Source organism: Blennius ocellaris (genome assembly GCF_963422515.1).
Source record: "Blennius ocellaris genome assembly, chromosome: 9".
Taxonomy (NCBI): Eukaryota; Metazoa; Chordata; class Actinopteri; order Blenniiformes; family Blenniidae; genus Blennius; species Blennius ocellaris.
In genome coordinates this window covers 10,472,631-10,484,684 of record NC_137658.1, presented here as the reverse complement: position 1 = coordinate 10,484,684, position 12,054 = coordinate 10,472,631, and the positions used below count along the sequence as shown (strand labels likewise).

General features: G+C 39.0%; 1 protein-coding gene across 1 annotated transcript; it reads right to left on the bottom strand.

Annotated features, from left to right (window-relative positions):
• Positions 1-7,703: 7,703 nt before the first annotated feature.
• On the bottom strand, positions 7,704-11,812 carry LOC308134931 (H-2 class II histocompatibility antigen gamma chain-like). The gene is made up of 9 exons (XM_080502780.1): positions 11,642-11,812; positions 10,045-10,214; positions 9,272-9,366; positions 9,092-9,148; positions 8,936-9,019; positions 8,764-8,845; positions 8,472-8,669; positions 8,326-8,379; positions 7,704-8,183 (listed from the first exon to the last, which is right to left on the bottom strand). The coding sequence occupies exons 1-9, from the start codon at positions 11,752-11,754 to the stop codon at positions 8,176-8,178; spliced, it is 861 nt and encodes a 286-aa protein (XP_080358906.1). The 5' UTR covers positions 11,755-11,812; the 3' UTR covers positions 7,704-8,175.
• Positions 11,813-12,054: the final 242 nt, after the last annotated feature.

Sequence of the window (12,054 nt, the reverse complement as noted above, 5' to 3'; positions counted from 1 at the left end):
AGGTCAGCCATTGGATCGCCTCTTACAGCCAGAGCATCCTTTAACTCTCCCAGTGCTGTGAAACAAACAAAAAAGAAGAAGAAGAAGAAATCTTTACGACTGTCTGTAATATGATCGTCACATGCTGTGTAAATATACACTGACCTTTACAGAGCTGTTTGTTGTCGGCCTGCAGTTGCTGGTTGTGTGCAGATAAGTAGATGGCGTCCTGCACGGCTTCAAGCAGCACAGCTCGGTATCTGTCCTCTGAAAGCTTCCTCTGCTCCTCACTCACCTGACGAAACACTCTGAACACCTCGAGAGCCACACGACGAAAAAAAAAACATTATACAAAATTACTAAAGCACTTGAACAAAGTGCTTGATACACAGACCACTCTGTTTTTCTAGACTTGTCAGTAATTTTTTTTTTCTTCCATAGACTCATTAGGAATACGTCCTTTTTTTGTGTGTGTAGATGTCAACTAGTGATCATTGATGTTTTATTTGCAAAAGTGAAGAAATTACAAAATGCAGCATGAGAGTCAGTATGTATGTATGTGACCTTTTTTCATTGTTCATTTCAGCAATATTAAGATAATTTCATTGATCATTACAGAGCGCCAATAAAACCTGACAACCTTTGACTTCAGCTTGAGGAGAGATCACACATACACACATACAGTATGATTGAATACTGGTCAGTAGACAGCTTATTATAGAATGGTAATCAATGATGGATTTTTTTTTTTTAATGGCATTTTGCCAAAATTAAGTCATCCGGTGACAAAAAGATAAAATATACTGTCTTGGAACTGACAGGTAATAAATGCAAAAATTAGAAATTAAAAGCAGTTTAATAGGCTCTGGTGTAAAAGCACGAGTGTTAATAGGTAGGCAGTTGAAGACAGTAATAGCCTGTAGTCAAATCAGTGTCTCTATGTGCGAAATACTCCAGCTTGGAAAAGAGTATGTTTATAGTCAAAAAATAGTCTACACATCAAACTGTTTGTCTACTTTATAATAACTGACAATTACTTCCTGCAGATATAGTATAGTATGTAAACTATGTCAATGTGACATTAAATTTGCCTTAAGATTTACTTCCAACAACCAAACTCCCACCTGTAGGCTCTCCTCCCGCAAGCAGTGCAGCTCAGTTTGGTGTGTGCGGGATTGTTCCTGCAGGTCTCTCTCTGCCTGCTGGGCCTCGGCCCTCAGAGCCTCAACCTGCAGCACCAGGAACTGCCTCTCTCTGGTCAGCACTAGCAGCTCTCTCTGAGGACCCTCTGTCTGACAAATGAATGGATGAAGCCTTTAGAAGAAAATTTAAAATGCATGGAAATAACAGAATTAAGTTGCGAATGCAGTGGTTTTTCACTGCCCACCATAAATCCAGCCTTTGCATTAATGTAAACTGACTCAGCATCCTCAGTGAAGATAGATCACAACCAGAATAATGTAAAGCAACAGTGTATCTCATTATCTCACCGGAAGCTCGTCCTGTGCCAAGTCTCTCTCCATCTTCTCCACCTCCTCCTGAATTAATCTCCCATGATCGTCCTGAAGTTGCCTCCTCCGCTCTTGCGCTTTGTTGTATTCCAACTGAGACTAATCATTAAATTGGCAAAATAAATGTCTTGGTGTGGGTTGCCCACTTTCGTGCATAGAAATTGTATTCAGATGTTAAAAACACTATCGACTCAGCTTGGTGAATGTGTTATTCAACCAGCTATATATGCAGTGGCTTGAGAAAACACGCAACCCCCTTTACTTTTCAGTCCTTTTGTTCTCTTAACCTACATTTCAGGACAAAAAAAAATTAACCACAGAATCCAAAGAAATCCCAGTAGATGTCTACAATTAAGTCAAAACCTCAGCCTAAGCAAATAGATTATATTATATAGATGTCTAAGACTTCATGTATTCCCTGGTTCACAGCAACTAGTTGAAAAATGCGTATGGAAATTTGCAGGATTCCTCTTTGAGTTTTCTGCCCGTAAGCACAAAATTGAATGAAGACTCTCCAAAATGACCTTTTCAGAAACATTCCACTTCCATCGGGCCTGTGCTCGATTGAGGTTGGCTCGGTGGAAGCCGCATTTGATTAGGAGGTGCAAATGGCTTTTTGAGTTTTCAAAGTTTCCAAATCATCACAATCTCAAAAGAAAAAATGGGGAGAAACAAAATCTTCTAAAAGAAACACGTCTAAAAGAAAAAACATGTTAACGTCTTACATGATCCCTGCATATGATGAAACATGGTGGGAGCAGCATCATGCAATCAGACTGAAAGTTCTGATCATTATAAAACAAAAAATTACATCTACAATAAAGAGTGTGTCCATAGAGAAGGGGTCTGAAAATTATGAAAATATTGTGAATGGTCCTGAGTATTTCAAATGCCAGTCATTGTTTTCTACCTGTTGGCAGAGAGGAAATTTGTCGGTTTCATTCTTTAGTGTCTCCTCTCTCAGCGCCTCCTTTAACTGCTGGATTCTCACTATCCTCCCCTGGACTTTTTCAACAGACCCCTTTCCTTCTGTTAATATGAAAAACATTCAGAGACAACTGGCTGATGCTGGCATTAGTATTTTTTTTTAATTGTGTTCTATTACCTTTTCTATGTTCTTCCATCTCCTGTCTCAGCTGGTCCTGCAGGTATTGGATTATTTCTGGGTTCCCTCTCTGGTCAGTGTGTTGATTCATATTTGGAGACTTGCAGTTCTGCCAAATGATTTCAACATTTAAAGCTGAATTCTATCTTCTTCTACTACCATTGATGATCATAATATCAATACGTGACGGATCTCTTCACAAAGATAGCGTTTGGTGAAGGAAAGCAGTTCAGGTTGTAACCTTTAATTTGACTTGCATCTTCTCTGACTCTTCTCTTCTCTTTTCCCACGACTGATTCTTCACAATCTGTGGCAGAGATAACGGAAGACACTTCCAGCAATGAAATCAGACCTGCTGTGGAGCTCGATTCAGTATTATTGTATCGGTTACCTGCAGGTTATGAGTCAGCTCGGCGAGCCTGTAAATGCTGTGACCTTCGCTTTCCGCTTGTGACATTATCACACCTCTTAGCTCAGTGATGCTATCGCGGATCTCTTGCTCAGCTGACCTTGGACTCCATCGGGCAACAGCAGCCTTGGTTACCATATTTCTCACTGTCTGAGCCAACTCTAAAGCAGCATGTGCTTGGTCATCTAACACCGCTGTAAAGAGGAAAAAAGGCAGAGTTACTTTGGAATCCATTTGACACCCACAGTTATTCAAAATTCATGATGTCATCATGTGAAGCAACAGACTCACCTTGAGTGTTAATGCAGCAGATGAGGACGGTCTTACTGTTTCCTGTTAAGGTTTCTTTTAGGAGAGAGTGGAGGAGGTTATTTCCGGTTGTGGCAGCAGGATTTGAGACTTCATCCACGACCTTCAGTAGTGGACTGACTCTGGAAAAGGAATTTTTCAACTGTTATTGATGAGTCCGGAAAATATTTATCCATCAATTTTTAATGTTAAAAATGGATGGGTATGCATTTATAATTTTAACCTAACCTTTCGTGTTTTTGGGCTGCGGGAGGATGGTACTTACATTGTAAACGTACAAATTCCACACAAAAATCCCAGAATTGTACTGTGGAATTTATTGCTGTCAAGTGAGAGCGCAAACCACTTCACCACTGTATAGCCCTTAAAAAAACATATCCATTCATCCTCGATACACTTTATCCAACATAGAATCATACCTACACACAATTTTAGAGGCATCAATTAATTAATCAATTTCTGGAGTGTTTGCTGATAATTAGCAATATTGTCAATATGTCATGACTCAGAATGCTGACCCAGAAAGCCCACCCTTCTGTGTCAGGATGTCAAACTCAGTTTAGTGAAGGGGCCACATGCAGCCCAGTAAATGATTAGGTAATGACCTTCAAATGACAACATTGTCAAATATTTGTCCTCTTTATTTTAGTGTGAAAACCTAAGAAAAATATGCATTTCAGTATGAAATAAAATTATCTGCACTTTCAAGATTGTGGTAACAGTAAATTTGACTGTTGGAGTTTTCATACTTTGTGAGGTCATGGAACTCTCTAGTGGTTTGTCTTTTTCTCATTCATCCATTTTAGAATTGTGCTGAGTTGGAGCAGAAATTTGCAGGTTGCGAGGCCACTGCACACACAGATAGACAATCACACACAGACAAATTAAATGTATGGGAAATTTAGGTTAATCTAATCTAGAAGCATGACTTCCATTGTAAAAGAGTCAGTTTTTGGACCAAACGAGAGTTGTAAATTGATGACAGAAGGACAATTCCCTCAACATGAAGAAGTTAAGTATGCAGCCTCAGTGAGAGCAGTGCTGCATGGGAGTCATTTCCAGGTTCCCCATGTGACTGACCCTCTGAGGTCTGTCCTGGTGGCTCCTCCTGCCAGGTTGAACAGCTGCAATCTGCTGCGGCAGACATCCGAGTCCAACGCCCCTGGATTAAGTTTCCACTCCAGAAACACTGAGAATAAGGAACTGCATCTGTGAACACGCGCGCACCCCCACAATAAACACGTTCTTAAGTTTCAGGAGATTTAAAGCTGAACGACATGCAGTAGAATCTCATTTTAAACGTCCGACAAATCTGGCCAAAGAAAGACATATCTCTGCCTTTGCGTTGAAATGAACCAACTCCACAGAGTATACACAGAGTTCTTCTGACCTGCGCTTTATTTCGACCTACCGGCTGAAAATGGAGCCTCCATTGGTCTTCATAGTCTCCCTGCATGTTCTATACAGACTCAAGGCTTCTTCTGCAGAGCTCACACACGCTTCACACAAACCCTCGACAAAACTAAGATGAAAAGACAAAGACCAATTATTTAGCTAGCTTTCACAATAAGCATGAGGGATGACTTTTAAATGTATTGTTGATTAAAACAACAAAAAAAAAGATAGGTAATCAATTTGTAAGCATACTTTCCAAGGACTGGATGTGTCATCAGTTGTAGAGTCTGTTTGTTGAGGTTGAGGAGGTCCACTGGGCTGCCATCTGGATAAAACTGACATTGATTGGGATTAGTTTTGAGCCAAAGCATCACCCTAAGTCATATTTTCTATGTTTTTACTATTAACGAGAAGACAAACCTGAACAAATGACACGGAGATGAACAAGTCCTGTTTTATTTGCTCCACCATACAACTAAACAGATTTGCTAAAAACTAAAACACAAAGTACAAAGTGAGATTGAGCAAGAAAGAAAAACACAATCCAATTTCAAGTGTAAACTGTTTCCACTCCACCTGTGTAATGATCCGCTGGTCAATCAATGATCTAACTGTCTCCGTGGAGGCCCCAGATATCAGCAAAGCTCCACTATACCCACTGGAAATGGACTCAGCGAGCGGCTGCAGGAGCCCACAGTGAAAACTCTGAAGATTCATATCAAGACTTTAGTTTCCAGACATCACATTATAGAGAACTGATGTTAAAAGGCTTGTAAAATATATTTAAAAAAAAGAACCTGCACATAGAGGAAATTCAGAGGGGTTGTTTACCTCTATGTCATCAACAGCAACAACTTGGTCAAATGAGAAGGATTTTATTGCCTGAGTGAAATGAAAGAAATCCACATTTAAGCAGAGTCTCCACAGAACAAATAAATAAATGCTGTATGCAGTGCATTAAACTGAAACTGCTTACCTCTTCCTCTGCTGATTTGTAGTCAACTCCACAGCCTCCGTCACGAATAACTACACAGCCTTTATACTCTGCGTATTGGAGAGATATTTCGATAAAATTCCCTCATGACTGCATGGCAAATTCACAGCTATTTGTCCTCACTTTACCTGGATTTGTCGTAAGCACAACTCCCACTCTCACTGGCTCTGCTTCCTCGTGTATCTGCAGAAACAGTGAGAGAGGTTTTGAAAATCTAGAAACGTTATTCACCAACGGTGCAGCCGTATGTGAATATACTAATGTAGTAAAGAGTATATACTCTTACAACTGCTTCCATGTCCACAGAGGCCATCCTGTGCGTATGTGGAATAAAGCCACCGCCTCACCTGGATTTTCATTACATAGGTTTAAATTATTAATCAGTAAGAACCTGCTTTCACTGGTGTCTGTGATCAGGGATCAGATTTCTGTCCGGTTATGGAGCCTTATAATAAAACCCTTATAATATTTATGTAACAAAATAAATATCGCAATATCATATTTATATATATAACAGTAGGAGATGATGTTGATATAGCAAATATGATTTTCATGCATTTTATGTATAATTGTCTTCAAATAATAGCAATTATCAATTATAGTGACACTATGCAGATACAGCTCAAGTTAAGAGTGTTAATTTGTAGCAAGGCAGATTTATTTATGGAGTACCATCCAAACACAGGGCAATTCACAATTGTGGTTGAAAATATTACATTAATAATGACAGATGAGCTCAAACAGACCAAAATAAGTTGTGCAATTCACCACCTGACTTAATCTAACTTCAGCCAATTTGTCCACTAATAACCCTTCCTAAATAAGAATGAGAAATAAAAATAACAAATAAGTAAATTTCACAAATAATCAGTTGTTTTTTGTAAAAGTAACCAGTAAAGTAGCTCTACTACTTTAAAGGCAGTTAATAACTCAGTGGAAGTATGACTATTTAGTAACTTTTCATACCCTGCCATGGCTAATCATTATGTCTCAGTAAACAGTTGATAATTAGGCCAAATTATAGCATTTTCATCAAGGGTTCTGAGATACTTTGTACTCAAACTGGGTTGTTTTGAACAAAATAACACTGAACAGCAAAGATGAGGTTTTGTCAAACTGCTCATCTTCACATGATTCAAAAGATGAATTCATTATTGGAGCTTCCTGCTGTGACTCATACTAATGTCGTGCCTGGCTGGTGCATTAAGATGATGGCTACACTGAGAGGGGACCCGCCATCCACGCTGGCTATCCACGCTGGCCCAGGGCGCTGAAAAGACCCAAAGCCTGGATACGGGTGGACTTTGTAAGTAAGACAGTGAGGTGAAATGGCTGCTGCTGAAGGGCCAATGAAAGACCAGGAGGACGTCCAATCATAAAGAAGTAAGGCTGCAGCACAACCAAAATATCAAATCCAGAGAAGAAAATGTTATATAATAGACCGAAGGCCTGAAAATATTCATCCTTCAGATTTGAGGCCTTATGTGGCTGGTTTTATATGTTCACTCTTAAAGAAATCTTTTTAAAGGTCTGAAAATGCTTTGAAAATCAGCTTTAGACTTAGTTATGAAACAAAGAGGGATTAGTATATAGGGTCTATAGGGCTACTCTAAAACCTGTCCATTTTTTCTCCCCCAACTCATATGTTTTTGTTTGTTGCCATTCCCACGTGTCCAAAATAAACGCTTCAAATCAAATATGTAAAAAAATAAATAAATAAAGCGCTTACTCCAGTTGAGTTTTATAGTTCAGTGTAGTTTTACGATTAAAATACTGATTCTGCTTTCACTCAAGCCAAAGACAGTGTGAGCAGGTCAACGCTAAATAACAATAAGTAATAATATTAAAACCTTCATTTTTACCCACTTTCACCGCATCATCATCTGGGCTCAGCCATAAACCCAAGTATGATATTGTCACGTTTAAGTCGGATTACAGATATACTTACATGTTGTCGATGATCCCGAAACATGCATCCTTTAATGATGTCGCCAAATCAAATCAGGTTCATCCAGTTTATTATAGCTTCAGCAATTACATGATATCTTGTTGACAAGCGCAGACAGCATTACAAGAAAAACTATTCAGATTTTATAAGCAAACAGTCACTTCTTCCTTTGATGTGAATGTGACATAATATGTGATTAAGTCTTTACTCAAAGCCTGGATCATAAAACTGTAAATGCTGCCCAGGTGAACCGGCCTTTTAAGCATACCTTATGAAAAATGTACATGGGTAAATGTAGGTAATTCAGATTGTATTGATACATGCCAAATCAGACTAATTAAGAATATATACTATATAGGCTATTACAGATTTTATTCCAAACCACCAGCAAAATGATAGATATCAATAGAAGGATTCAGGATATATATGCAGGTAAGCATCAACTTTAAAATACTAAATTTCTGACATTTGCTAAGCTTGCATGATGAAAATCAACATCTTGCTTCAGACTTGTCTTCATCTGGTTTAATAATCTGTAGGGGGAAAAAAAATAGTATTGTAGTCAATGTTGTACATGAACAAAGTTTATATGTGAAGTTAATAAAGACGGTATTGCATTATTATTGAATAGAACAGTAATCAATACCCTAAAGGCACCTTATCGCTGGCACTCACCGTCATTGATGAAGGGTTTCGTCACCGCCTCAGATGTGGCTGTGCCGCGAAGAGCTGAGGGGAAAATGAAACAGATGATTTGAGGGAGCCCAGTTCGGCATCATTCTTGACAGCTTGACGAAATAATCCTGTCCGTGTCCTTTTACCTTCACAGTCGGGCTTTAGACGTGAGGCGGTGTCCTTGATGGTGGCTCCAGTCTCATCCACACACCAGCAGTAGCCGGTGGAGTGCCAGCACTGCATGGGGTGGTAGGCACCGTGCTCGTCACACCGGGGCTTGAAGGAGCCAAACTTGCTGCTGCTGCCTGTTGCCTCAATCTGACATTTGGTCTTGATCACAGGAACTAAACCAATGAAGAGAATCAGGATATTAAACTATATATATATATATATAAAAAAGCATGTTAACTAAATACTAAAAAGCAAAGAGAGACTTGCAGTCTGTCTGAGACGGGGGAGTCGGAGGCTTCTCCTGGGACCTTTGGGGGACCAGCAGGTAACGCATCCACGTCTCAAAGCTCTGAGAAGAGCACGGCGTAACAACTTTTAGCCCTATTAATGTCTCCTTTAGCTGTATTCATCATAAGACCGTTTTAGTATTACTCCCCACCTTCCACTCAGTTCCATTCATGTGCTGCTTCAGACACTGAAGGTTGGCCAAGAAAGACTCGTTGAACCGTGGCAGATTCAAGTCCTGTTCAAAACACGTCAGGAGCTTAGTGACAACAGTTAATAGACAATATAGTGTGAAGAGCAAACATCATACCGGCATGGCGTCCATCAGCTGTTTCTTCGTACTGGCAACCGCAATGTCCTGCTGTTTCTAGGAGAAAGAATATGAAGAAACCCAACAGTTATATTTAAATGTAGATGTTATGGGTGAAAGAATTTGCAGATTTTCACATTTTTACACAGGTGTGTGGTTGTGATTTCGGCCTAATCTTACAGTCTGCGGCGGTGTGTTGGCGACGGCATCCGTATTGGTACTGAAATCCATGAGCAGACTGTTCATTGGCATCTGCAACTTCATTGGCGCTTTAGCTAAAAAATAGAAAGCAACAAATAAATAAATATATAAACAAACAGAATAATGTTTGTGCGTTTTCTGGACCTGTGCATGGTGTCATGGCTGTCTCGTGTGTTGCTGTGTTTTATTGCGGCTGTGCATTTAGAGTGCATGAGAAGAAGAAAAAAAGTCACACCCTTCAAAACGACACTGATTCTCAAAACGAGCAGTGGAAATCTGCAGCAACTCTACCAGAAAGTGGATGTCTGATATTTTCTCAAAGAAGAAAAGATTTTTTTTAAATTTAGGATCAGTAAAATAATAACCCTTTCTCACCCATCACCAGTATGAGTCAGTCTTATCTGACCGACTTTTGTTTTTATTTAATCACTTTGTTGTATTTTTCAGCTTTTTAAAAACTGTATCATCCATACATGTTGGACATTTTGTGACACGGAGATTGGTTTATTAAGTTTTTTTCTGAGAAAAAAACAGAAAACTGACACATATTCTGTCCACACAATTATCAAAAAATAAAAGCATTGTGCTTAAGATTTCCTCTGTCCATGAGCCTGCAATTGACACTTCATTTTTCTTCTTGATCACAGACTTTTGTGTCGCAGGTTTGATTTTTTTATATGAGTCACAAAATACAATTCAAACAGAAAGGATATTTATACGGATTATTTCTCCTCTCGCCTCCCTCCTTTTACCTTGGGGAGAGCGGAGAAAATCTCGGCTCAATCTTTCTGAAGTCTTCTGTAGTCTATTAACCTTCTCCTTCTGATCCAACAGCATGTAGCCAGCGAAGATCTGGCTGGACACGAGGAGACACACCAAGGTCGTCAGGCCTGCAATCTTCAGCGCTCGGCTGTTGGAGCCCCTGTGAAAAATATATATTTTTTTTTTATTAAAAAGTATGAAACAACCACCCAGGTAGCAATGCAGTGTGTCTATGTGCGCTGAAAGAAAAAGACTTGCTGTTTGTATCTATGCAGCTCACAAACACAGATATTAGGACTTCTTGATATGTTAATGGGGGAGAAAGCAGTAGCTGTACAGTGGATGTAAATGTAGAGTGAAAAAAATGTGTTTTTTCTGTTTCTTTCAATGTCAACGCTGTAAACAGGAGCTTTCGCATAATTTCTTTCCCCCCAGCTGCATGAAGAGCTTAGTTAATGGATCAAATTTCAAAAGCCACAATTCAATAAAAACATTTTGAACATCTGTTATATACTGTAGGTAGCAGGCTGTGAGTAATCAAGTGAATTATAGATTTTGTTCTTCCACCGTTTATCAATTATGTTGTTTATTTAAAGCAATTTTACATGAGAATAGTTGAGACAAAATGTGTGGAGAGGGAGAGAGTTACAAACAGAATGGAATCGAGATCAAACAAGCTGGCACAGTCACCCTCATGTGGAAAAACACCATCAGATAACTCTGCTTTAGCGCCTTTAATACTTTATCTATGAAAACCACAGAAATTATGACTTCAAGTGTTGTTGTGTTCTTTCTTTTTCAACTGTTGTATTAAGAGGATGCTTTCTGAAATACATTATAGGCTCAGACTGTAATGTGTGTACCTAGTTGTATCTGCAGTAACCAATAGCAGGCAAGTGTCACTAGTTACCAGGAAGAGTCCTTCCTTTGCTTTACCAGGAAGTGCATGCCCTGCCTTAAGATGTGGCACAGTTTCAAATAATAGCCACATGTAAACTGACTTTACGCCCAAATACGCCCCATCTGACATTTAACTCACATTTTGTAGCAGTATTGATATAATCAAATGTGAAACATCAACTATGAAATTCCTTTGCACGCAAGTACAGCAAGTGAATAGATTTGTTTGTGTTTATCGGGTCAGACCAGTTCATTTTCAATCGCGAAATTAAACGTAAATGCATCCATGCAACTCCTATTCCTATTGTTTTTTATTATCCACCAATAAAAAGAGAAGCATCATCTGTTACTAGGCAGGCATTATGTAGAGCGCGACCGTCCAACTGTGGTCAAATTAAGATTTTTGATAAACATATTTTAAAAACTATATCGGAAAAGTGATCTCACACACAAGTCCAAGGAAATACAAAAAACCAAAATGTTTATTTTAACATAACTGTATTTACTGGTATATTAACTGAGCTCTTAAAGTGAAACTAAATAATAAAAAAACACATAGATAATAAGAAATACTTAATTAGGCTCTTCAGTTGTTTAAAAGAGAAAGTTCAGTAGGTCCAGCTTTGCTCAACATAATAAAAAAGTTCGACTTTTGGAGCAAAGTGTACTCTATTGATACTTGATTACCTCATTGGGGCAAATCTCTCTTCCCCTCTTGGTGCTGCAGGGGCAATAAGGTTCTCCTCACTGCCTGCCAGGTGTTCACTTGCCACGGAATCATCTTCGGGAGACTGGGCCATTTTACAGCTTTTGTTAAAGCCAAAAACTAAAGAAAAGACGCTCAAGAACAAAGTACGAATCTCAGAATGAGGAAGGAGTACAGAAACAAATGCTAATCAGGTAGAACACTGTGGGACGGATCAACTGAGGCACAACTGTGATTGGTCAGATTTCCACCGTCACCTGTTCACAGAGGCAGAAAACAGGGAATGCGCTGTAAAGAAACTCATTAACACGAAGACGCAGTTTACCTACATTTACTTAAAATATAGTGAAACATCACATCTAAGCAGTTATTTATAATCAAAAGTATACTTTTT

Coding starts and splice junctions, on each gene's coding strand:
- LOC308134931 (XM_080502780.1), bottom strand. CDS start 11,754: ATGGCCCAGTCTCCCGAAGATGATTCCGTGGCAAGTGAACACCTGGCA. Junction 10,215..11,641: donor GAGAGATTTGCCCCAATGAG/GTAATCAAGTAT, acceptor TATTTTTCACAG/GGGCTCCAACAGCCGAGCGC. Junction 8,380..8,471: donor TCTAAAGCCCGACTGTGAAG/GTAAAAGGACAC, acceptor TTTTCCCCTCAG/CTCTTCGCGGCACAGCCACA.